The sequence below is a fragment of the Ictalurus furcatus genome, chromosome 2 (genome assembly GCF_023375685.1).
Source record: "Ictalurus furcatus strain D&B chromosome 2, Billie_1.0, whole genome shotgun sequence".
Lineage (NCBI taxonomy): Eukaryota > Metazoa > Chordata > Actinopteri > Siluriformes > Ictaluridae > Ictalurus > Ictalurus furcatus.
The window spans coordinates 21,140,766-21,167,110 of record NC_071256.1 but is presented as its reverse complement, the minus strand read 5'-3'; the positions used below and the strand labels follow the sequence as shown (position 1 = coordinate 21,167,110).

General features: G+C 38.7%; 3 protein-coding genes across 9 annotated transcripts in view; 1 reads left to right on the top strand and 2 right to left on the bottom strand.

Annotated features, from left to right (window-relative positions):
* LOC128624965 (mitochondrial import inner membrane translocase subunit tim16) overlaps window positions 1-18,437 on the top strand; it is a 172,885-nt gene extending 154,448 nt beyond the window's left edge. The window contains exons 1-5 of one of the 2 annotated variants that reach the window (XM_053652908.1): window positions 10,715-10,822; window positions 11,107-11,191; window positions 17,807-17,943; window positions 18,043-18,108; window positions 18,269-18,437. In XM_053652908.1, the coding sequence (XP_053508883.1) occupies window positions 10,820-10,822; window positions 11,107-11,191; window positions 17,807-17,943; window positions 18,043-18,108; window positions 18,269-18,355 (378 nt within the window). In that variant the 5' untranslated portion in view covers window positions 10,715-10,819 and the 3' untranslated portion in view covers window positions 18,356-18,437. Of the gene's footprint in view, window positions 1-10,714; window positions 10,823-11,106; window positions 11,192-17,806; window positions 17,944-18,042; window positions 18,109-18,268 lie in introns of those variants that run through there. The other variant, XM_053652919.1, reaches the window with a different exon arrangement.
* On the bottom strand, window positions 1,236-5,678 carry LOC128625009 (uncharacterized). The gene is made up of 12 exons (XM_053652999.1): window positions 5,108-5,678; window positions 4,919-5,017; window positions 4,759-4,806; window positions 4,598-4,663; window positions 4,046-4,446; window positions 3,899-3,934; window positions 3,734-3,803; window positions 3,560-3,646; window positions 3,022-3,120; window positions 2,817-2,897; window positions 2,608-2,706; window positions 1,236-2,508 (listed from the first exon to the last, which is right to left on the bottom strand). Exons 5-12 carry the CDS (start codon window positions 4,141-4,143, stop codon window positions 2,368-2,370), a joined length of 711 nt encoding a protein of 236 aa, XP_053508974.1. The 5' UTR covers window positions 4,144-4,446; window positions 4,598-4,663; window positions 4,759-4,806; window positions 4,919-5,017; window positions 5,108-5,678; the 3' UTR covers window positions 1,236-2,367.
* A 1,083-nt stretch (window positions 18,438-19,520) lies between the features above and the next one.
* Window positions 19,521-26,345, bottom strand: part of glis2b (GLIS family zinc finger 2b) — a 57,414-nt gene continuing 50,589 nt past the window's right edge. For all 6 annotated transcript variants that reach the window (XM_053652943.1, XM_053652952.1, XM_053652968.1 and 3 more), the window contains 3 exons: window positions 26,185-26,318; window positions 25,986-26,104; window positions 19,521-25,899 (listed from right to left, as the gene is read on the bottom strand). In XM_053652943.1, coding sequence (XP_053508918.1) covers window positions 25,223-25,899; window positions 25,986-26,104; window positions 26,185-26,318 — 930 coding nt within the window. In that variant the 3' untranslated portion in view covers window positions 19,521-25,222. The remainder of the gene's footprint in view (window positions 25,900-25,985; window positions 26,105-26,184; window positions 26,319-26,345) is intronic.

Below are 26,345 nucleotides of genomic sequence, written 5' to 3'. Positions count from 1 at the left end.
GTTCGGCGTGATGACGTTTAATGTCCCCAACAACCTCTGTAGTGCCATTTAGCATCATGTTAATGTCATGATTTTCCCTCGGGCAAGTGCTGGAGCTCGAACGCTAAAATGCTAACATTGTTTCCGGGTAATCGTGGGCAGTCAAAATCGTAATCGCGATTTATATCCGATTAATTGTGCAGCCCTAGTCTGCACCAAACATGTCCACTGTTACTGTTGCCAAACAACTCTATCTTTGATGCGTCTGTCCAGAGCACATTATTCCAAAAGGCCTGGTCTTTGCCTATATGCTCATAGGCAAACTGTAGTCTTGCAAATGCTTTTTCCTGGCACGCCTCCCATGCAGGTCACATTTGTGCAATCTCTTTCTGATTATGGGCTGAATTTGCTGGGACAGCCAGTAAACAGTAAACAGTATCCTGAGTTCAGGATCGAATCAGGAATCTTGGAGCTGTGAGGTCTTCATGATCCATACACATGCACAATATAAGGTAAATCCACTTGGAGGAAGATGTAGGGATTATGATTGGATGAAGCTGTTCCATGAAGACCTTTTAGTATATGTTTTTGTTTTTAATATGTGTTTTGATGAATAGTGATGGACATTGAGAACTGATTTGCTTTCTATAATAAAGCAACTCTAGTGTTTCACTAATAGAGCATTTTGTAATGACAGAAAGACAATATGTATTCCTGTGAATTTTAAACATCTAACCAACTGGCATTTTTGGAACCAGGATTTATTTATTTCATTTTTTGTATGAAGCACAGTTATGGAAAACACCTTAAAATATTTTTGCTGATTCAAAAATATTTCTTCTTCAAACATGACCTTGAGAGTTCAGAGTGATGTTCTAATATAAATAATGTACTATAGTGGTGTAATTTCCCGTTTAAAATGGTAAAATCTCCCAGAATTTTGGTCCTCAACAATGAGATTTTCCAACTATAATCTAAAGATTATTTATATATTTTTTCATTTTTTTTATTTACAGTTTTGCTATGGACACTTGTATAAGTGTGGACACTTGTATATTATACTTGTATAATGTATATGTGCAAATCTCCAAATCCTGATTTTTCTACAGTTTGGGGCCATCAACAAATTTTCCAAGGCTATAAATATTTGAATTTTGTTATTTGTCAATTTTCACCATTTCAGAAATTCTTTAAAAAGGATTTGAATATGAGTGAGTGTCACGTTTTGAATTTGAGACGGATGCAAATGAGGAATTTAAGGATTTAATAAAGAAAGAAACAAAATACAAAAGACATTATAACTCTAAGGCAAAACACTGTGGCAAAGACACGGCAGCAGAGACAAAGGTACCCCCTCAAGGGCGCTTCTCCCAGAGCGCCAATGTACGCTCCCTCCCTCTGGCGGTCCAGGCCCTCTGGGCAAACTGTACTCAGCAGGGCAGGAAATCAGAGCGACATCCTCAGCGGAGCAGGAAATCAGAGCGACGTCCTCAGCAGGCAGGAAATCAGAGCGATGTCCTCACCAAGGCAGGAAATCAGAGCGATGTCCTCAGCAGGGCAGGAAAGCAGAGCGACGTCGTCAGCGGAGCAGGAAAGCAAAGTGACGTCCTCAGCGGAGCAGGAAAGCAGAGCGACGTCCTCAGCGGAGCAGGAAAGCAGAGCGATGCCTTCAGCGGAGCAGGAAAGCAGAGCGATGCCCTCAGCAGAGCCGAACAGCTGCGTGATGCCCTCAGAAAAGCTTTTAAGCTGCACGATGCCCTCAGAAAAGTTCTTAGCGGGGTAGGAAAACAGTGTGTTGCTTCTTAAAGGATTATTACATATACAGATGATTAAAAAGAATCACAATTAGGTTGCAATAGGAGCAAATGAACACCTTTATTAATGTAAACTATATAAGCACTAAATAAAAACTATTTACAAACAATTCTATTTACAGCTGTAAAGGAAAAGAATAGAGTGATGGGGATCGGGATAAAGTACTGAGGCGTAGAGTATAAAGGGATGAGTATTGAGGGATGAGGGATTTTACACCGGTCCTTCAGTCCTGGGCTCTGTGCAGACCTGTTAATGAAGAATTTTTGTTTTTTTTTTTAAATATGAAGTTAATTGAAAATAACTAAGTTAATTTATACTTACTTGTGGAGAGCTTGAGCAATGTAGGGAAAAATAGTGATGGAAAAGAACTAATATGAAATGCAACTAGGGGAAGAAAAGATTAATTTTGGGGGTCTAATTATAGCAAGAATAATTTTTTTGCCTTATTAATGTTAAGAGATAGCACGAACTAACGAACGTCCCACAATTTCAATTGTAAATTAAACAAGATAAAAGCATGAAGAGAAAGGGGGGTTGGGGTGGCAGAGGGGTGGGTAGAGGGAATGGCATTGCTCAGAGCTTCTCCAAAGTGTCCATCATCAGCTGGACATGCTGCCTGAGGAGCCGTGAAACTGCGCTCGATAAGGCCACTGAGTCGCTGTAGAGCTCCAGGGGCTGTGAAAACAGTACTTCACAAAGCACTGTAAGCCGATCCTATTGACAAATTACACACACACACAAATCCAACACTGAGTTAAAGATACAATGCTGAGAATTTGTGGATCGTGGCATCAGAAGATATTCGACACTTACAATAAGCGCTGTGAAGTACAGCCCTGCCGCAGGCTCCCACATGTCCATGTCCCACATGTTGATGAGAGCAAACAGGCGCTCCAAGAATCCTCCCTCAAACTTTAGGAATATCAGGGTTAAAAATATGGAAAAACAAAATGAGATAAAATACACCATGTTCTGAAACTACATTCAAGCAGCACTTTGAAATCTCCTGATAAGACACTTACTGCCTCAGGTGTTGAGCCGTTCCAGAAGTAGCCGAAGAGAAGCAGCTCATAAAAGACGTCCAGGAAGTTGTAATGGTGGAGCTGCACAGAGGAGAAAAGGTACAAAAAGAAATACGCTTTACGTATTGGAGTCGTGTTTTCTATATAATCAAAATCTTTTAGATTAAAAAAATCTGTCATTTTACACAGGCATTTGCGAGCTTACCTGGGCCCCGAGGAGCTCTGTCATAATCGACTCCTGATAGGAAGGCTTTCTCAGGAATCGAACCAAAGACTCATAGGCCAGCTGCACACCAAATACATCCTGTTAAAACAAACAAAAAAATCTCTATAACTCACTCTGGCTATGGTATTCAACGTGGCTGCTGATTTTAAACCCTAACAAGAAGCAGTATGTAAAAGTCTAAGTGTGTCCAGTACTCCACTAAAGTTACACAGATGATGTACTAAACGGGCCAAATTTCCAAGTATTGCATTTCCCAGCACCGTCTTCATCACACATTTTACTTTAATATTTGTCCTTAATTATTAGCAGGCTGTGATTATTACAAAACAGAAAATTTGCTATTAATTCTAGTTATTTCAATAGTTACTGTATGTACATTGCACTTGTGTGTTAAAATGTATGCTAATGCAATTTTCTTCACTGCCTAATTGCCTGTTGTTGCTTCTAGATTTAACCACTAAAACACTGAAAGTATTTTACACAACAGTGAAACAGTCTATCATCATTCTGAAGTCACCTGGGTGTTAGCTGCTGCCAGATGCATCACAATCTTCTTTCCAACCACAAACAAGAAGTTCTGTTTGTGGATGCTGGCAAGCAGAGTCTGAAAATAAGACATCACACTATATAAGTTAAAGCAGAGTGTAATGTACCTGATTAACAACAGCAGCTAAACAAAGGATTTACTCACAGACAACGCCTGACGGAGAGCACGCAGCTTCAGTCTGATGTCTGTAACCCCTCTGTATGAAAGATGGTAGCTAAGAAACAACAGGTGTAAATGCTTAGTGTATGTTAAACATGCATCACACCATTAAACTGTGAAGAGGATCGTACAGTATCTAATAAAGGGCACCTCCATCTCCTCTGGTGTGAGGCCTTGCTCAGTCTCCTGCGAGTCAAATGAGCAATGAATCATTAAATCTCCCACAGTAAATTTTACAGACGCACATTCAGGGGAAAAGCAGCATAGATACACATCGGGTCTGAAACATGGAATTACCTCCCAGTCTGGTTCACTTTTTGCATCACTGTCTGGAGAGCCACAATTCTCTTCCTGCACCCAAGTGGAGGTGTCCACCTGACCACCTGGACCCGCATACAGGAAAGTGCAGGTCACCTTTTTCAAGAGTTGCTGTTAATTAAAAAAGACAAAAACAAAAACAAATATTGACAATGCAGATAAATGTACAACAGACAAAATTCCAAGTTATTATCTACATATACACATCATGACAGTGTAATAAATTTACCACATAGTCCTCAAGTTCCACGGTGACAGTCTCCAGTGTGTGTGTCAGCTGCAGCACTGTACAATACCCAGGACTGCTGGAAGCTGAAGGAGTCTGCAGAGAGGAACTGAACATCGCGCCGGGCGCTGCTCATCTCACCGGCACTGAGAGGCTGTGGAAAGTAGAGCACAAAGATCATAAGTGCTTCATATCATAGCAGTTTCATACTAAGACATTTAACATTCTGTCACTTTCTACACAGCAGAAGCAATTTTGGAAAATTTTGTAATTGGCTTTAGTAAATAAATGAAAGGTGTGGTTACCAGAACGACAGCTGAAGGGTTGTGATGAGGTTCAGTGGGCAGCAGCTGCAGGTTTGGCTCAACGACCTTAACACACACACACACACACACAATCACAATTAGTCACAGCAAGTATTTAACCACAGCAAAATTTTGTTATGCCACAATGAATAATCCCTTACCTGTATGCCAGTGAAACAGTCCTCTGCATTGGTATAATAAGGGAATCCCTATAAATAACAATTAGATTAGACTCAAATCTACAACTGCTCTTCACAAAAGCGCTCTTCTAATAATCATTCATGTGAAGTCTCTTATCAGAGTAATAAAGACTGTGATTACCTCGTGATGCAGGCATTGTGTCTCTGTGGTTTCAAACCAGTAGAATCGAGTTTCTGGACCCTTTATCATGCCAAGGAAGTCTCTCCTGATGTCCACTGACTAGAAATAGGGAAACAAAACTAAACAGTAGAGCTTGTAAAGAAAAGAGTGTGTGTGTGTGTGTGTCTCAGCTGTAGCACTGTACAATACCTCAGACTGGGAGCTGAAGGAGTCTGCAGAGAGGAACTGAACATCGCTCCAGGCGCCGCGCATCTCACCGGCACTGAGAGGCTGTGGAAAGTAGAGTATATTTTCTATCATACATTTAAAACCAACAGTCAGGTTTATTATTTAGTAACATTAGGATAAATATTGTGTTGTGTTGAGACCTTAAAATGGGTAGCCGTGTTTTCAAGTGCACCTGCATTCAGCGAACTATTCAATTGTATAATTCATGTTTAAACATTAATAAGAAAGGAGAATATTTGACCAGCTACTCATTTTAATGTTTAGCTCTGCTCAATACAATTTTATCTTAATGTTAGCTCCCAAGCTAAGTAGCCAGGTTTGTTAGCAGTGTAGCTAATGCTAGTGTGTTTGAGAGAGTACAGTTGACATGATTAAACTCTCTAAAGCCTCCGGTCCATCACCCAAATCTATATAAATATTATACTGTTATAGATATTAAAACCTTTAACCAAGTTCAGCAAACAAACCAGCTTTAAACTCACTATGATGTTGTGTAAATGAAATAATGAGCTAAGTTGTCCAGGTAGATAACATTCACCTGTAACACAGTTCATTAGCACGCTAGCTTGCTCATCACTACACTCATCATGATTTAGTGTAAAACCAGTAACCAGGTTTGGTAAAAGTGACTTACTAATGGGGCAAACATTACACTATGGAAATAAACTACATTATTAAGCCAAGCTAATCAACTTGGCTAAGGATTCTAGTGTGTAATATGAACCAGTAGCCAGGTTCACTAGCATGGAACTAGCATTAGGCTAATTAGCACCAATAGACACTGCTGCTTGTGAACTAGATCAGGGGTTCCCAAACTTTTCCAGGGCAAGGCCCCCCAAATGGAATTATCAATTGCCCGAGGCCCCCCTTTTGCAAGATGTCTTTAAAACACATTAAAAATACAGACTTCTGAAAATAAATGGTCAGGAGGAGCGCTTGTATGCTTGTACGCTTGTGTGTTTATGCTTGTAAACGCGGTAACCTGCACCGGCAGAGAGCACAACCAGCCCCACAGCACATGCGATCTCACCCAGGGTCCAGTTCTTCACATCCGGCAGAAATCTTCCGAAATCCATTGCTTTCTTCCAAGTCGCTTTAAGTAGAGTTGAGAGAGATGAAGTTGATGCGTCGCGAAGCAAAAACTCAATGTTGTGTTTTGGTTCAAAATAATTCCATGGACTGAATTTATCAACATGGAGACATTTTAAACACAAACAATTTTAAGAAAAACAACAAACACGCAGATGACGCACGAGATTTAATGCACAGGTTCTCGAACTGGGTGTCGCGACCCCACGTGGGATTCACCTGAGATGTGGATTGGGGTCTCTGCATGGAAACTTGATTTATGGAATATTTCATAATAATTAAAGCTGTATTATGATTATTAGTATTATTATTTGTGTTATTGTTAATATTGTTATTATTATTATTATTGTTGTTGTTGTTGTTGTTGTCATCGTTGTGTTTTATTTTTATTATTGTTGTTAATAATAATAATTATTATTATTATAAATTTTTATTACCCACCATTCAATCTGGAGCTCCTCTTAAGCAGAATTTTTTAGCCCATTTTACACCAGAACACAGTCCAGCCTGCTGTTATATGTGCTGCCAGTGTCCAATGTAAAGTCCACTTTGATTAAAATAAAATAAGTGCATTATTATTTTTGTCTTCTAACTGAAACACTACAACATTCATGCTATATTATTGCAGTGCATGCCCATAATATGAACAGCACACAGGTGATATTTCAGTCTGTAGCCTCTGCAGATGATGATGATGATTAGTCTTCATTCAGTCTGGAGCTTCAACCCATTTAGACCAGAATTCAGTCCAACCTCCTGTCATGTTAATCAAAGTGGACTTTACACCGGACACATGGCAGCACACAGAGCGGCTTTTTAAAATAAAATAAGTGTATTATCATTTTTGCGCAGCACGCTCGTGCTCTTCTACTTGAAAAACTACAAACTACAATATTCATGCTATATTTTGCAGTGCATGCACATAATATAAACAGCATGCAGGCGATATTTCAGTCTGTAGCTTGCTGCAGCTAGTGGCGGAGCCAGGAAAGTTTTTGCAGGGGTGGCCAGTCACCGGCCAGCAGTCACTCTGGGGTGGTACAGAAAATGTCATTTTACAAATAAAAGAATGTGTTCAACCTTAAAATTCTAAGCTTTTTTAGGTGCACATAGTACAAACAACAATAATTCATCGTACTTGTTTGTAAATAAAGTGATAGTTCACACAAAAATTAAAATTGTTCCAAGCCCGTATGACTTACTTCCTCCGTGAAAACCAAAAAGAGATGTAAGGCAGAATGTTAACCTCAGTCACAATAGTGATTTGAGACTAACATTCTACCTAACATATCCTTTTGTGTTTCAAGAAAGAAAGTCATTATGCTCAAAATCTTCTGGTTAACTTATGGTGCTGTTAGAGCAAAAAACTACATAGGATCCGAAATCTTTCATATGATTTCTGGGTTCAGAATAAGTGTAATATCTCCCAAAGCTGCAAAAGCATAATTTTAAAAGGACCACAAAAGCCTGTCAACTCCGTATTGAATTCAAATCTGTTCATATCATTGTTGTTTAAACCAACGACAAATCACACTATCTTCAATTTTCAACTCTCATCAGCTGGATTCTGTGATTGTTGTGGTTTAAAGCAAAGATATTCACAAACTCATCTAGGTTCAAGGACTTTGCTCAGCCTATCATCATTCATGGTTGAATGCAGGTAAGTCTTAACCAGCTTGAGAGTGGAGAAGCTGCGTGTACATGCAGCTGCACTCACAGGTATGGCAACTGCAATCTTGTACAATCTAAAAAGCTCATGGAATACTTCTTTAAAAGCCTCAATAAGCAGAGTGAGTTAGTTCTACTACACTAGTTCTTCTGTATGCCAGCTTGCACTTTCCTCTCCAGAATTCATTTCATTTGGTGAATTTCATGTCTGAGGTCTCTAGTGTTCCATTCATAAACAGAGTCAAAGGAAAACAGCGCTTCCTCTTGGCAAAAAAATGGCACTTTTGGGATTTAACACTTGGATTCCCATCATAATTTCACAGTTTTCTTTTGAGAATCGTCTGTTTAGCTCACTCAGCATATAATCAAGACGAGGGTAGAATGTACCGGTGTGAAAGGTGTCCTTTGTAATCTCAGAACGCTCACTTAATAAGCCATTGTGCTGTATCCTTGCAGCTTTATTCTTGGTTTTGACTTTCTTTTAGGAATTGGTTAAGTCTTAACATTGCATTGTTCAACAGTATTTAAGACATCTTTCCAGAGTCCTCAAAAGTAGGATTGATCCCTTTAATTGTGAAAACGATGCATAAGGGCTTCAACTAGATCCACAGCTGAGCCCAAAACAAGATATAGAGACCGAAGCATTTTAGAGAGACATCTTGTGTCTCCAGAAATCTGGGTGAATGTCACCTAAAAACCAATGAATTTTATGTTGATTTGAGCAATAAGGCACCGTGCATTAACAGTTCAATCTCCAATGTTTTCTTCAGCTATTTTAGTAAAAAATTTTTTTACAAAGCATTAAAAACAATAAAAATTTGTTGATTTTAGCTCAGATTGGCACCCTGTCCAGGGTGTACTCCGCCTTGTGCCCGATGCTTTCTGGATAGGCTCCAGGTTTCCCCGTGACCCTCAAAAGGATAAGCGGTGTAGAAGATAGATGGATGGATGGATGATTTTAGCTCACCTGTAATGACGCACTCATACAATAAGGGTAGGACTCCCTCCACTGTCTCGTTGAAACATGTACTGCAGAAACTCTCGCAAGAGCTTATAGTCTTCTATTAAACACCATGAAGATGAATCTCACTAGTGTTTTACAGCAAATGTGGGTTCATAGATTTGCCGTAAAACGCACAGTCCAAGTTGGAGAAACATTATGTGTTGTGGCAGTAAAGAGATTAATCTATCACTAAGAAACGTTAATTATTCTTAAGACAAAAAGGCCTGAAAATGCAGTTGCAACTTGGGTGGCCAATGGGGCCAGGCTTCAGTCCATGGTGGCCATGGCCACAACTTTCCACCCCCTAGCTCTGCCCCTGATTATAGTCAGTGTACACCAATGGTCTATTTTTTTTTTTTTATCATAGATTTTTTATTGGAAAACCACATTTTACATATTATAACTCCCCATCCAACAACCCCACCATACCTGGCCCCAACAAAATAATCACAGCCAAAACCAAAAGAAAGGGGGGGGGGACCCACAACAAACAAACAAACCAAAAGAAAAAACAAAAACAAACAAACAAACCAAAAAACAAACAAACAATTAAAAAAAAGATTAAAAGTAAGATGATTAGTATTTACCGTCTACCTTCCCTCAATCCACCTCCAGGGTGCGTACATCATTGAAGTAGGTAATAAATTGTTGCCATTTTTACTTTTATGACAGAAAACATTTTTTTGGTTAATTGCTGAACATTCTGGCTTTGTGAAACATACCTCAAACAAATTAAATGAAATAATTTTAATTAATGGCACATTTTTGTTCCAGATCAAGTAGAGGAAAAAAATATGGAATCACTCAATGTTGAGGAAAAAATTATGGAATCATCAACAAAAAAATGAAAACAACATTACATAAAACAACTTCATTTAATTTGTTTGAGGTATGTTTCACTCGTGTCGTATGGGGGTTGAAAAATTGTGTGCTTCCAATTTTGTGCCAACAATTTGGGGAAGACCCCCATATGGGTTTGATGGTCAGGTGTCCACAAGCTTTTGGTCAACAGTGTACTTCACTGTTAGGATGGAGTTTGTTGAGGAATGGGCAGTGTTAGGTTTGCTTCACACAAAGCATGTTGCATGTTGGCCAAATAACTCCATTTTTGTCTCATTTGACCACAAAACATTAGCCCACATTTTAGCTGAATCAATATGATGCTTTCTGACAAACTCCAGATGTGCTTTGATGTGTTTTTATTTCCTTAGAATGTTCTTTTGTCTTCAAGTTCATAGCATTCCTTCAGATTCACCGTCTGACCAATGGTATTTGAATTAAGGGGGTCTTTTGTCCAGAAAAGGTAAACTTTTAAAAAAAAAAATGATATTCATGGGTAGAGTCCAGTTGCTTCCTTGTTAGGGCAATATCTCTCATCTTTGTATGCTTGGCGCTTCCACAGCACAGGGATTGAATACTTTTGCAGACAGTATTTTTCAGTTAACAACTTTGTCACATAATATTTTCTTTAAAATATAAAACAATAAAGTGTCATTTATGAAACATTTTATGTCATCCAGAGGTCATCCCATTATATGTCAACCATATAGACAGACAGACAGGCAGGGAGACAGACAGACAGATATACAAACAGGCAGGCAGACAGAAAGACAGACTGACAGACAGACAGATAGACAGAGAGACAACCATATAGACAGACAAACAAACAGACAGACAGATAGACAGCCAGATAGACAGACAGACAGACAGACAGCCAGATAGACAGACAGACAGACAGACTGAAGATTGATTTAAAGCCCGCAGAATTTAAAGCCCTCCAGCCAGCAGGTGGCAACAGACAGCAGTAATAACCGGAAACGGACTTTTCTTCTTTAGTGCGTTCATATCCTATATCACCTTGAGGATGACACATGTGAAATTACGGATGTTGTGATTATAAAAGGAGCTGAAATATGGTAAGATTACGCTTTATATTGTGTGTGTTTGGCTCGGTTTTCCGCTGTGTATGTAGGTAGTCATGAGTGCCAATATGCAGCAGAGCTGTAACAGTCCAAATATACATGTTGTTTTCACATTACTACTCAAGTCCTTTACAAGACTGGTAGAGTTGAACATTTGGGTGGAATTGTGTACAGACGCAGCACTAATATGACGCATAGGACGTTTAGCTTGTATATTCATGGTTACGGTGTAAATAAACGTGGTTGCTGTGTTGTGAATAATGTTTGTGTTGTTTCAGGCGAGGTATCTGGCTCAGATCGTGGTGATGGGAGTGCAGGTGGTCGGCCGGGCTTTTGCACGCGCGCTACGACAGGAGTTTGCAGGTAAGTTGCTCACACACTAAGCTTGGCATTATTGTCCACATGAACATGTCCACATTTGTGTTTACACTTGTGCTTGATACTTTGTGAACCCTTTAGAATTTTCTATATTTCTGCATAAATATGACCTAAAACATCATCAGATTTACTGAAAAAGTAGAAAACTTAAAAGTAGACTAAGAGAACCTAATTAAACAAATGTGACAAATATTATGCTTGTTCATTTATTTATTGAGGAAAATGCTCTTATATTACATATCTGTGAGCATATGTGAACCTCTAGCAGTTAATCTGAAAGTGAAATTAGAGGTGGGTGTTTTTGATCAATGGGATGACAGCCAGGTGTGAGTGAGCACCCTGATTTATTTAAAGAACAGGGATCTATCAAAGTGATCTTCACAACACGTTTGTGGACATGTATCATGGCATGAAGAAGATTTCTGAGTATCTCAGAAAAAAAGAGAGTTGTTGATGCTCATCAGGATGGAAAAGGTTACAAAACCATCACTAGCGAGTTTGGACTCAATCCACAGTTAGACGGATTGTGAGTCAGTCCTACCATCCGGTGCCATTTGAAATCCCATGACGACATATCGTATGTTTTGTGTAAAAATTGGCTAATACTTGTTTTTAAATGCTCATTTTACATAGTTAATCCCCCCTCTACCATAGAACACAGTAATATACCAAGGATTAATTCATTTAAAATAATTACTTTAATTTTAGTGTAAGTAGGTCATGTCTCCAATTAGGCTTGCCTAACTTCAGCTACAAATATAAGTAATAAAAATCAAACACATTCCAAATTTTTCAATATTGTTGTACATTATTTATAATATTCCTCACCTAAAGATATTTTTTGTTAATACAGTTTTGATGCCTAAAGTCTTTAAAATACGTTGTCCCTGAATTGACTGTCCCCCGTTACTCTGATTGAAGTCCCTCTGAACACACCCCTTGACTGTTCTTCTAGTCACATGACTCAGGAAGTAGCATACTTTTTGGTGAGAAATTATCTACAAGAAGCAGAGTAACTATCACTCCTTAATCAGCCCTTTTTTTCAATGTTTTGAAATGGTTCAATGATGTGGTAAAGCATAACATGTCACATAACTCTGTTATGCCTATTTATAGTGGAAAATGATCATTTTTTTTGTAATTTTGAAAATATGTTTAATAAACATGTTAAAAGTCTTCCTCTGTGATCACTGCACACTAGCTTGTTATTCATCAAATGAGTAGCAATGGCTGACTTTAGGATAAAATGTCCCTCTTGTTATTGTCCACCCTGTTACTGTTTTGCACAGTAACAGAGTGGACATATTGTAACAGAGTGGGTGTAAAAGCTTGATGAATAAGTGTTTCCAGCATGTATTGGTTCCAGTGTTGGGTAAGTGATCTACTACAGATTACAAATTACTACTTTAAAATTGTAATTTGACTACATTACTGATTATTGCTTGTAAAAAGTAATCCGATTACTAATTACTTTCACGTTACATTCAAAACCTATCAAACCTACAATAATACACTACAATGTGAAACTCATAGATCTTTCAGTAATTTTAGCGTGCATGACATGATCATAAGAAGTTTGATTTATCATAACACTTGCCTCGGGTGTTGTTACTGTTTGTAGGACTACCAGACCGATAAAATATAACACTTTTCCAACTAGGCTAGTTTGGTGTGGTGAGCCAAGGGGAGGCACAAGTAGGCTATCATTGTATTGGTTTAGCTGCTACAGTGCCATGCAAAGTACATTCTGTCCTTATGCTCTGCTCATATGTTCACGTAAACTGGAACTCATAGACATTCAGTGCGTTTACATGGACAGCAATAATCCAATAATAACCCGATTAAAACAATACTCTGATTAAGAAACTAGCATGTAAACAGCAATTTTTTATTACCTTAATCCGGCTAAAGTCATACTTGAAGTAAACACAAATCGAATTAAGACGTGGAGTATTCCTGTTTTAGCCGCATTATCAACGGTATTACAGACATGTACACACTTTAATCACACTATTAAAGTCGTGTGGGAGTTTTCACCGCATTTTGCGACAGGACACGTGTACACACGGCAGTGCTCAACTGTTTTACGGCAAACAAGAGAGCACGACTGCGTACAAAACCGCATACTTACCTACTGTATAGTAGGAGAAATACATGTATCTCGGTTACTATATAGTAGGTAAGTATGTGCTTTCGGATGCAGCCCATGGCTTCAAGCAGTCGTCTATTTGCACGTACAGCATGACAAATAGTTAACTGCACTTGAAACGTTCGTAAAAATTAAAAACACCCAAAACTGTATACGGTACCATAACGAAGACGAACTGTATGTCGGTATGTGAAATTCTGGAGGGACGGCGTGGAGCAGTGATGTAATGACGGGTGTTGTTAATCGCTCTCTGTTCTATAACATGTAAAACGGGACCATGAAAGGAATATTCTAAAAGCGACTCATGTAAACACCTTAATCACAATATTGTCTTATTCAGAATAAGGTCAATAATTAAATTACTGCTGTACATGTAAACGTAGTCATTTACACACCTTGTTTTCCTGCCCAGCATCAGGGGGTGTTGGTGTTTCAGTTTCCGCTTTACTGGTTTAAAAACAAATATTGGCGCAAATCCATTTTCCTCACACTGACTGTGAGCTAGTGTGTGGCAGGATTGAGAGCTGTTGGCCAATAAGACACGAGTGTTTCCACGTATTTTCCTGTAAACCTTGTCTGATTGGTTTCGCCTTCATTCACTGAAGATATCAAATTACAGGCTGTCTTCTTTTACTGACGTTCAGTTACGTAGTGACAAACTGCTCCAGGTGGAGAATTATTTGGGACTAAAGAAAAAATCTTCAGGGCAAAACGTGATTTAAAAAAAAAAAAAAAAAAATTACTTAATATTGTTACTTAATATTACTTACATTTTAGTTATTGTTTTCTTAGGCAAGTAATGTAATTTTATTGACATCAGTAACTGTAATCAAATTACATACGCTTAAAATGTAATGCGTTATCAGAAAAAGTCATTATATTACAGTAATATTACACCCAACTCTGATTGGTACTTTATAATTAATTTATTGTGCATTTATTTGTTATATACCTTCAAGAAATAGTAGCTACAACAGTATGCATGTATTTGTCAGGAAATGTGTTCGACATGGCGAGGGAGCGATACCCTCTGATCAATCGCCTCCATGTCTTCAGAGACGGCCCAGCTACTCAGTACAAACAGAAGGGAAACTTTGACCTATTCTCAAAAGAACCGTTCAAGAAAGGCTTCAAAGACATCAGCTGGAACTTATTTGAGGCCAGCCATGGAAAGGGGGCTCTAAATGGTGTTGGGGGTACCCTTAAAAGATCAGCTGACAAAATTGTCCACTATGGAGGAGATATCCCTAACGCAGAGGCCATGTTCCACCAATTGAGGAACATTGGCACCTCTGTGAAATTCTCTTTTTTGTGTGTGTGAGAAGATGTTGAGAGGAAAGTGCATGAAATGATGTGCCCCTGCTTGTGCTTGTCAAAGGAACAATGACAATCCACCAAGTCATCAGTTTGTTTCCAGGGACAGTTAAATACCAGGGCATAACTTGCCTTTGTCAGGCAGACAAAGGTGTACTCGACTGTGCATTCTATGGGCTGAAGGAGGTGAGCCTGAGAGAATAAGAAAGCCCACATTGCATTGAAGAACCATCATGGCTCTTCATGAGGTCATCATGAAAGAAAACATTGGGCAGTGGTGCATTGTCAACTACGATGGTGAAACCTACCCAGGAATCATCCTGGAGGTTGAAGATGATGAGGGTGAAATGCATGCATAAGAATGGGACCAGCAAGTTCTTCTGGCCAAGTTCACGAGAGGACAGCGTTGATCAGATTGTGTGCCTGCTGAAAGAGCCACAACCTTTAAATAAGAGGTCCATCCAGCTAGAAAAGACAGTGTGGAATTTCTTAGAAAAACACCTGGGATGCTGGTTTGTTCAATAGTTTACTGTTGCTGAAATATCTGTGAGATTTTGGACTGAAAAATGTTTGTTTGAATGGTTGACGTTTGATGTGAACATGTCTTTCTTCTTCAGGGGGTGGCAGGGTAAATGAGTTGGTTTTCTTTCATGAAATATAATGTTGTTCAGTGGTGTGATGTCCACCCTGTTTCCCTTCTGTCCACCCGTTTACCTCTGTGTTTTATATGTTAATAACATAAAATCAACAAATGTTATGCATATCTTTGTGATTACTTGCAGGGAATGAAATGGCAAAATGAAATAATTTTAAAATGGGGTCAAATTCCAATGAAATTTCTTTTTATTCGAAAGAAAAGTGTTGAAATTACACTGTGTCTTAAAATGCAACAGCTTTTTTCAAGATAATGCTTGTTTATGAATACTTTGTTAAAATACATTTGCAGAGTAAAGTGAGGGACATTTAGCTCTTAGAAAATGTAAATATTACAATAATTGTTCAAAACACTTATTAATTGAGATGAGAATGCCCTGTAACAGGGTGGACATTTGACCTTTGTCATGTGTGAATAGTCACAATTATTAGAGAATAATATCCTGAGCTGGACCAATTTTTTTTTTTTTTTGGTAGTGTAACAAGCCCTTCAGATAAAAGGCTGAAATCATGGAAAGTTTGACCTTTTTTGATATAAAGTTACCAAGATGAAATGGCACAGAATAGGAAGAATGATCCATGTACAAATGGAGGAAATTCAAGACCACTGGTACCCTCTCCTGTACTGGAGACCAACAAAGATCACTCCAAGAGCAAGAAGTGTAATTGTCCACGAGGTCACAAAGGGACCCAGGGTAACTTCTAAACAACTAAAGGCCTCTCTCACACTGTCTAATGTTAATGTTCATGAGTCTACCATCAGGAAAACTCTAAACAATGTTTAGAGGAGAAAGCCACTCCTCTCCAAAAAGAACATTGCTGCCCATCTGTAGATCACATGGACAAGCCAGAAGGCTATTGGGGGGGGGGGGGGAAATGTTGTGGACAGATGGGAACAAAATAGAACCTTTTGGTTTAAATGAGAAACGTTAAGTTTGGAGAAAGGAAAACACTGCATTCCAGCATAAGAACCTTAACCCATCTGTGAAACATGGTGATGGTAGTATTGTGGTTTGAGCCTGTTTTGCTGTATCTGGTCCAGTACAGCTTGCTATCATTGATGGAGCAATGAATTCTGAATTATACCGGCGAATACTAAATTAAAATGTCAGGACATCTGTCCGTGAATTTTCTCGAGATTCAATTCACAATGACCATAAACACACAATTCGTTTTAGCAAAGAATGGTTTAAGAAGAATAAATGTAATGTTTTGGCATTGCCAAGGTCGGGGGTTAGATTCCCACCAATGGCCCTGTGTGTGCGCGGAGTTTGCATGTTCTCCCCGTGCTGCGGGGGTTTCCTCCGGGTACTCCAGTTTCCTCCCCCAGTCCAAAGACATGCATGGTAGGCTGATTGGCATGTCTAAAGTGTCCGTAGTGTTTGAATGTGTGTGTGAGTGTGTATGTGATTGTGCCCTGCGATAGATTGGCACCCTGTCCAGGGTATACCCCGCCTTGTGCCTGATGCTCCCTGGGATAGGCTCCAGGTTCCCCATGACCCTGAAAAGGATAACCGGTATAGAAGATGGATGGATGGATGGAATTGCCAAGTCAAAGTCCTGACCTTAATCAAATAGAAATGTTGTGGCAGGACCTGAAGCAAGCAGTTCATGTGAGGAAACCCACCAAAATCCCAGAGGTGTTCTGTACTGACGAATAGCTGGTCTGACCAGCTACCAGGTCAATCTTGCCGCTGGAAACAGTTTATAAATTACTTTTACTAATGCAGCATCAAAGTTTCAAAGAACATAATGCAACAGTTAGGAAAACAATTCAAACATGTACTAATGAATTTTTATACAAGTAATAAGGAAGCTGAAAAACAACCTACCAGCTGGTAAAGATAGTCTACCAACTTAACCCATTTGGTCTATAATTTAGCAGCTGGTAGCTGGTCAAACCAGGCTGGATTTTATTCAGCAGGGTTGTACCGAGTTGTGCCTAAGTCCTGAGCAAAAATAACTGCTATTTAGTGTAAAACATATTATATAAGGTCACATTATACAACAGCTAGTTGTATAATACACCGTTGACTGTACAAGCAGTGTTCCAATAGTGCAGATATTTAGTATAACAGCACTGGTACATTTTGCTGTTCATTGTTTTCAGATGTCACTCTGCTTATCTGTGCTATCAGCCATGCTGATATTCAGTACAGCAGTACTCTTCCTCATGCAAAAGTGCTTAATCGTGTGAGTACCAAGAGCACTGTGTGCCCTCCCAAAAGGGTAGACATAACCTACACATACAACTTGGAGTCATGTGGGGAAAAATAAGTACACCTTATGGCAATTGATGGGTTTTTTGTCATATGTGGACAAGCAAACATTTGATCCTCTTTGAAACCGTGCCTATTAAAGGTGATATACTTTGAAAAAGCTCATTTTACTCGTGGTTTTGTTAGTCGTTTATTCAAACAGAAATCTCAATCGATGTGCTATTCCATCACATTTTGGCTAATTTCGGCACTGTGTTTCTGCAGCTAGTCAAGCTGCAGCGGAGGCGAGAGGAAGCGCAGGTAAGCAGTCGGCTGCAGTTTCCAGCTTCACTGGGATGAGTCTGCAGGAAGCACAGCAGATTCTGAATGTATCAACACTGAACCCAGAGGAAATCCAGAAAGTATGCCACAAAGTTTCTCCAGGCAGCTTGTTGAAAATCATGTGCTACCAAATTCCATCATTTCACCAAAGTGACACCAACTTCTTGTGTTCTCCACAGAGTTATGAACATTTGTTTAAAGTAAATGACAAAGCAGTTGGTGGCTCTTTCTACCTGCAGTCTAAGGTAAGTGAGGCATGGGAGAGTAACTTTTCAAACACAAATAAGCAAATGGGAAAAGTAATATTACCTCTGTTATCTAGCTGTGCCTGCCTCTATGGCCAAGCCACTATTGTCAAACTGAGTCTTTTTGGGTGTAATAACAGTTGTGTTTGTTCTTTTGCAGGTGGTGAGGGCTAAGGAGCGTCTCGATGAAGAGCTTGCAATTCAGAAGCAAGACAATCCACCAGAGCAGAAACAGCCACATACATGAGTTCTGTTGTTCATCTATTTCCCTCTGTCCCTCCACTGTAAATAATGTCCTTGCCTAAATAAAGCTTCATCCTTTTATTTACCATCATCGCACAGACAAAAATATTATATACAAAAATTGCAGAAAGAAACCATCTGTTCTATGTGTCAGCAAAATAGATTATGCTTAATATGCTGATTCTCTAGTCAAAATTGGCCCTATTGAATTCAACCATTACCCTCTTTTCCTCCTGTCTTCTCCTGTACAGCTTTTCATTTCTACCAATACTGAAGTAGGAATCAAAAAAAGAAGATGCAGTGCAACTTAATATATCAAATGCAAATTTATTAAACACACTTGTTTTCATTGACATCAAAATATTGTACTTATGTTGTACCAATTGAAGTTTTGCATGTTCATTTTAAGAACATGATGCTGGGGGTGCATGAGTGATATCTAATTATACCCTATATCTATATACCCTATATCTATCTATATAGGGAATATATTATATATATTTTATATATAATATTTTATATACTGTAGTTGCACTTCTATATTCCACCTATAATAAAAGGCACTTGGAAAAAAAATTAAAATACTGATATTAAAATATTTCAATGTGCAAAACGAAAGGAAAAAAAAAAAAACAATGCTGGCCTTTCCTGGCCATAGTCTTGCATTAACCCTTTGTGCACCATTATGGCACTTAAATTGTTTGTTTGTTTAATTTTTAAAAGCAAAAGTGTATATTTTTAATATTGGTTCAAATGACACATTTTCCAAAGTTAAATGGTGCTTTTTGTACCGTATACATGCTGCCCTTACTAAAAAGGTGGTTAAGTACTGTATCAAAGATTTCTACAGCCAGTGCCAAACCAGGACACTGTCCCAACCATTCCAATTATTGCTAAGGGTTCTCTTATCAAAGCAACTGCATAATCAACATAAACACACTTCTCCTGAGTGCTCAAAGGGTTAAACAGCTTATCTGATATTTAAATGATGTAGACCATGAAGAGTCTGTGTCATGATGAGCTTTCTCAAACAAGCAGAAGAACAAATGAGGGTGGAGGAGAGAAATGAAATTTAAACTGTGTAAAGTATAGTATGGGGAAGATGTCCTAAAGTGCTATGGCAGTGCTGTGAACGTTTTTAAACCTGAACAGTGTGGAGCTTAAATATCCAGGTTTGTTTACTTAGCTTGTGTGTTTCCTCTGATTTGTAATGTACTGTGTAGGGCAGTGACACTGCTGCCTCACAACTCCAGGGTCCCTTCGTCAGTCCTTTTCTTTTCAGTCCCCAGAGTTTTGCATGTTCTCCTAGTGTCTTCACTGTATTCCTTCAGGTTCTCCTGTCCCCCTCCCAAAAACATGCTGGTAGGTGGACTGTGATGGACTTCAGGGTGTCCCCAGACTAACTGAGAACCCGACCAGTATAAAAGAGTTACTGAAAGTAACTGTATAAATGAACGTGTAGAGTAGTCAGTTCTACACTTTTATTTATTCAAGACTTTGGGCCATGAAAAGTTCAGTGAATGGGCATTGTAAGTTTTTAAGTGGCAGCAATTCAAATGACTGCAATGCAGCTAGTGTAAATTTCATTTTCTACTGAAAAGCAATTTGAATCTTTTCTTTTATGATGCATATAGGTTATATATTCCAAAAAGTCATATACACAACATATCAGGAAGACACAGAGATGCCTAGCATTGCCTTAAGTGAACTTCCATGACCTAAAACACCCTGGAGTGATTCTCAGAGATGAATCGTTTTATTTTTAAGAAACTGCTTTGACCATCCCTCTCGCCATACTTCCTATTCATTCCTCCATCCTCAATGTTCTGTGAGAGAAAGCTCAGTGTAGAGCAGCAATAGCAGACACAATTAGATAAAAGCAAGTCAACATCAAACGAAATGTCTCGTCCAAACAATATAACAAACACAAAATAACTATGTAGTGTTTTCAAATGTAGCATAACCATTGTGGAATTATAGGAATTTTAAGCTGAAGGTGGGGGTAAGGATCGGAAATACAGGCGATAGACATAAATTTCCAAGATTTAAGGATTTTCAAATGTAATAGTATGTAATTTCTCATTAAAACTAATTAATTATCTTGGAGGTATTTGCAGGCAACTAATGGTTTTCAGGAATGTTCTAAAGAGCTCGGTCATAGAAGGGAATACTCATCCTGAAGAGACATTTCAACATTCTCTTTTCAGGTGAAGAGACCGTGTAGTGAAATCTAATCAGGTATTTTTTAAAGAAAGAGCTCTTAAATCTAGATAAGTGTGTGTAAACAGAAGAGCCACTCTTTTCTAGAAAAGGAATGTTATTTTTGACTTGTACTGAAGTATTCTTTTTTTTTTTTTTTTTGACACAGTGTACAACCCCTGTCAAAAATTACAGAACCACCACACATAGAGGATGCTCACCTGGCTTTTTTTTTTTTTTTTTTACTACTTTGTAGCAAATAAACAAATCACAGATATGACACAAAACTATTTTTGTTTAATAACTTTGAGTTGGCTTCGTGATGTACCTCAAACAAATTAAATTTGTTTCATGTATGTGTAAATTTGTATGAAATATCAGTGGTTAAGACTTTGGACTACTGACCAGAAGGTCATGAGTTCAAATCCAACCAAGCTGCCACTTCTGGACCCTTGAGCAAGGCCCTTAATCCTCAACTACTCAGTTGTATAAAAATGGGATAAATGTAAGTCGCTCTGGATAAGCCAAATGCCGTAAATGTAATTTATTTTAATTAGTGGCATTTTTCCCCCAGATCAAGTATAGGAAAAAATTATGGAATCTCCTTTTAATTAGAATTTCTAAAACAAATACTGGCACAGGTCTAAAAAATGCAAATTATTCTACAGTTAAAAAAGAATTCTTACAGACCTTAAAGACCTGTTGGACTTGGCTAATTGAAAGGAAACATGGCGCCAACAAGAGCGTTGTCAAATTAAACAATGAAAAGGATTATAAAACTCCTTCAAGAAGGAAGCAAGTCAGCTGTGTCTAAAATTTGGTGCAAGTATAAACAAAATGTGAAGGTTATAAAAGGAAAACATACGGGTCAACCAAGGAAGATGTCAAACGTCAGCAGAAAAAAATTCAAAGCAATACACAAATAAACAAACAGGCAGAAACAGGAGCCTGAATGTTTGTGACAGAACTGTAAGAAATCAACTGAATTAAATTGGATTTACATATAGAAAACCCAAACAAAACAGCACTAAGACCTAAACAGAAGAAAACAAGGTTACACTGGGCTCAAGAGAAACAATTATGGAGTGTGGATGATTGGATGAAATTGGATGATATTCTGGGATGAATCACAAATCTGCATTGGCTAATGAGATGATGCTGGAACTTTTGTATGGTATCATTCTAATGAAACGTATAAAGATGACTGCCGTCTCCCCTGGTCCATCCTCATATCATAAATAAGCACGGAAATTTGATTGTTTTCTTTAGGCACACATTACTTCAACAGCCAATGCACAGGTGTACATAAAAATTTTGGACACTTTTCTCATTCTATCAATAGAAAATAGGTTTGGTGGTGATGAAGTAATTTTTCAGGATGATAATACACCTTTCCACAGAGCAAAGAGTGTTAAAGCTTTTCTTCAGGAAAGGCAAATCAACTCAATGACATGGCCAGCAACAGTCCGGAGCTCAATTTGATTGAAAATTTATGGCGGATGTGAAAAAAAAACTGGTCCATGACAAGACTATTTGACAAAAATAGTTGACAAAGCTGATTTGTCAACGACTATTTGAGAAAGTTGGAATCAGCTTGATAGAGAATATTGTTTTTCCTTAGTGAAGTCCATGCCTCAAAGAATTCAGGCCATCATAAAAGCCTGAGGACAAGCAACAAAGTACTAATCGTGATTTATATTTTGATGATTCCATAATTTTTCCTTCAACATTGAGTGATTCCATAATTTTATCTTATCGTATACTTCACCTGGAACAAATATACCATTAATTAAAGTAATTTCTTTTTTTTGAAGGACGTTTCACGAAGCCAGAATGCTCAGCTATTAAACAAAAATTGTGATTTGTTTATTTGCTACGAAGTTAAAAAAAAAAAAAATAAACAAAAAGCTGGGTGAACATCCTCTATGTGTGGTGATTCCATAATTTTTGCCAGGGGTTGTATTTGCCTGCAAGAGTCACTCTGTGTCAAAATCACATTTGGCCCAGAGGCCTGTACCGCACACCAGTTGTGTTTGTATGTGTGTTTTATGTAATGCACAGTGTGTCTGACATTTGCTGTCAGTTAAAGAACATTTATCTGTGCCATGCTGTGCTAGCATAGTGTGCGAGGTCGTTAAAACAAATGTCCAACAGGTGGCATTAGTGCCACGGTTATCTACATTGAGGTGGTAAGCAAAATATAACACCTTTGTCTATCTTAAAACTCAGCTCTGAGTCTTGTGTCTGTTACCATCTAATTTAAGCCAGACTCAAACCTGACTTCATGTAAATAGTCCTGGTTGGCTGTTTTTTTTTTTGTTTGTTTTAAAGAGGACAGATTGTCATGTATACATGTATCCAACCTGAAGTCTCAGTTCAATATACTAGACTAGCAGTTAGCCAGACAGCATAGCAGCTCTCTCTAGAGGTTTGTCTGTGGGTAAATGAACAGTATCTCTGTATTACTAAAATAGCCCTATGAAATGCACTGATTGTCCTCTGAATTAAATGAACGTTAATTAACCTACCAGCCAAGCTCCTCTGCCAAAGCTGACTGAATCAGTGTGGCATTGCCTAAATAAAAATTCCATGCATGTAATATTTTACCTGCATTATCAAAATATTCAGAAGAAAAGCCCTCAAAGCAGTTATACAGTTCACCAAAGAGTGATGTCAAACTAAGAATCTTTACAGAAGATGGTGTCGCACACACTGGCGTCCAGAGATGCCTGTTACATATAAATATATAGAAACAGCTGAGTGCTTAGTGAAACACAGGTATAGATTCTTAAGTGTCCAGTTTGTACTTTCAGACAACAAAAAAAAACAAAATTAGCAAGAAAACTAAGAGTGAGGGCCTGTGATGGTCCTTGGCCCACTGGTAAGTTCTACACCCTATCTCTGTTCATATAAGATACGTTTCCACTGCAAGACTCTTTTGAGAAAGTTTTTCAGGAACTCATGAACTTTAAGCATGTTTTCACCCTAGATATTAATTCCTGTGTGGCAGAACAGTCCAGTGAGCAGGCTCCTATCTACTTGAATAGGGAAAGACACATACGGTATATCAGAAATGATGCTTCTCTATGGACCAGGAACTACCAGTGTGGAGCTTGCTGTACAAAATGTCCCAAAAGGCATCACAGATTTACCCTTTTATCCATGATTTTAAAAGCCTGATTTAGATAACAAACAATAATCAAACAGTAAATTGTGTTTTGCAGTGTCTTCCAGAATAATTGGCACCTTTCATAAAAAAGGAGCAAACATGATTGTAGGAATAGACTCAGTGCTGTTATTCTGAGGGGAGGTGTAAAAAAAAATAATTGTAAGGTACCAATAATTTATATTTGAATAAAATTTGAACTATTAATAATATTTAAACTATACATCATGTACTGTAACAAATACTGCAAACTAACTATGTATTTTACTTTTAGTGCTATATGGAGCAAGGGTCTGATTTTAATACAACAGGCCACGACACACCTTTTAATGAACTTCAGAGTAGTTTGTTTCGACCCCACACTCTCCATTTTGCATTTTACTCCTCAGGCAGCTAATAATAGCAACAAAAAAAAAAAAAAAAAAAAAAAAAAAGGTTCACAAAGTGAGACAGCACTAATTGTAAAATATGTTTTAAAAATCAAAAGATTCATGTTCACATTCCGCAATAGGCTGTTGCTGTAGTAACTCTTGCTAAAGATTTTTCCAGCAAGCCTTACTTACGTAATTTGTAGAATGGTCATATAATCGATGGTCCTATAATTGATTGAGAATATAGAATATGTGTGTGTCTGTCACTTAAAGTATTGAAATTTTTGCGATACTGATTCAACACATGATTATTAAGCAGCAGTGAGCGCCAAAGCGTGGTTACCGCTTTATCACTCATAGGAGATCCCCTTTAGGAGAAATGTCCCACCCCTCAGCTGAACTGGAAGTTTTGATTGGTTTTTCAACCGAGTCAGACCTGTCTGTTATTGCCTGAAGTGCTGGGTCACCGCCCAAGTAGTTTGAAAAGTGCCGGGTAATACCAGCTTGTCCCTGTTGCTCTGGTGGACCTGGAATTCTTATATTTTTCTGTTTGAAAAACATAAAATTATATGAAGTCCCTGTATGATTAAGATCAAAATATAACTAGTGATGTTATGTAGTTATGTTATTCAGAGGATGGTGCTTCACAAAATGCGGCAGTGCATTTTATACATTTTAGTGGCCTGAGGATGGCAAGTTTAGCACACAAATTTGTGTGATGGTTTCCAAAGCTATATTATTGTTAATATTATATTTGCACAGTGAGGCAAAATTAATAATGGCTGATGTAAATCTCAGCTTGCTCTGTGTTCACTCTGTTGTTGTGTCATTCTTATATGGTCACAGTTCTGCAGTGCGGTGAAAACATTAAACAGGAACTTATTCAGTAATATGATAGTTATGGAACCCTATAGTTTCTTTAAAAGATTTTGGAACCTCAGTGGAAACGTGCCTTTGGTAATGAACAGATACAAAACTAAAATGAAATGCTGGAAATTAATGGGTAGATATGTCGCTTCGGAGGACTGTGGACAGCTGTTGATTTATGAAAATAGAAAATCAGCTCCTTGACCTTTGATCCCTGTGCTTCCCCGTTCCCCCCTTTGTTCCCTCTGGAATGATTGGGGGATCCTTCTCAGTTGACCACAGCTGGTTTCAACATTAAAGAGCCTGAAGGTATGACCACCCAGGACAAGGGGTCATGGGACACTCCTGTAGAGAGGTTGAGGATGCCCCTAGGGCTCTCATCCTCACCCTCATTCACTCTAGAACTGCCCTTTGCTTGTCCTCTGCGATCTGAGCACAACACAGGCACCACAGGCAAGCCAAGTGCTGAGGTCGAGAAGGCAGGGGGCAGCAGTGGTGACTTGGCTAGGCCATTGAAGGACAGGACAGGTGAGCTGGGACTTCCCAGCATGCTCAGGTCCAGGGGTCGAGGACTCAGAGGAGATAAGGGCAGAGAGGTGCCCAGGAGAGCAGCTGCCGCACTCGGGAGGATGATATGGGCGTAGCTCAGCTCAGACTCTTTCCCTGTGATGTGAGACTGCTTCAGCATGGGTGAGCTCCCGCCCCCTCCTCGCTCTCTGATTGCCACTCCTGGGCTTGTCTGCTGCTCCTGTAAAGCCACAAAATGCCCATGTGCCTTGATGTGCTTTCTCAGGGAGCTTGGGTCTGTGTAACGCTTCAGACAGCCAGCCATCTTGCAGTAGTACGGCTTGTCCACATAGTGCGTACGGGTGTGCTTGAAGCGGTCACTGGAGTTTGAGTAGCGCTTATTACAGCCTTCATAAGGGCAAATGTAGGGCTTCTCACCTGGAAAATAGGAACAGAATGTGAAGATGACTGATGACTTAACAAAAAGAAAAAAAAGCTGTGTATTTCAATGCAGTATCGCTAACCTGTGTGTGAACGATTGTGGATCTTGAGGTTTTCCAGACGTGAAAAGCTCTTGTTGCAGGTAGGGCAGCGGTGCGGCTTCTCATTGGTGTGTGTACGAATGTGGATTAACATTTTGTACCTGAAATGACAGATACTGGTATGTAGCCATGGACACTAATGTGTAACATATGTATAATCCTATAACTAGTAATTTCTCACCTTGCATTGAAGCCCCGCCCTTTGCGTGCACAGCCCTCCCAATGGCAGCAATACCCAGAATCCCTCTCAGGCTTTACATGAAAGTCATTTACGTGGTCCACTAAATCTTGCAAGGAGTCAAAAAGCAATTGGCACTGCAAAGTAGATCTGGAATTAACAAA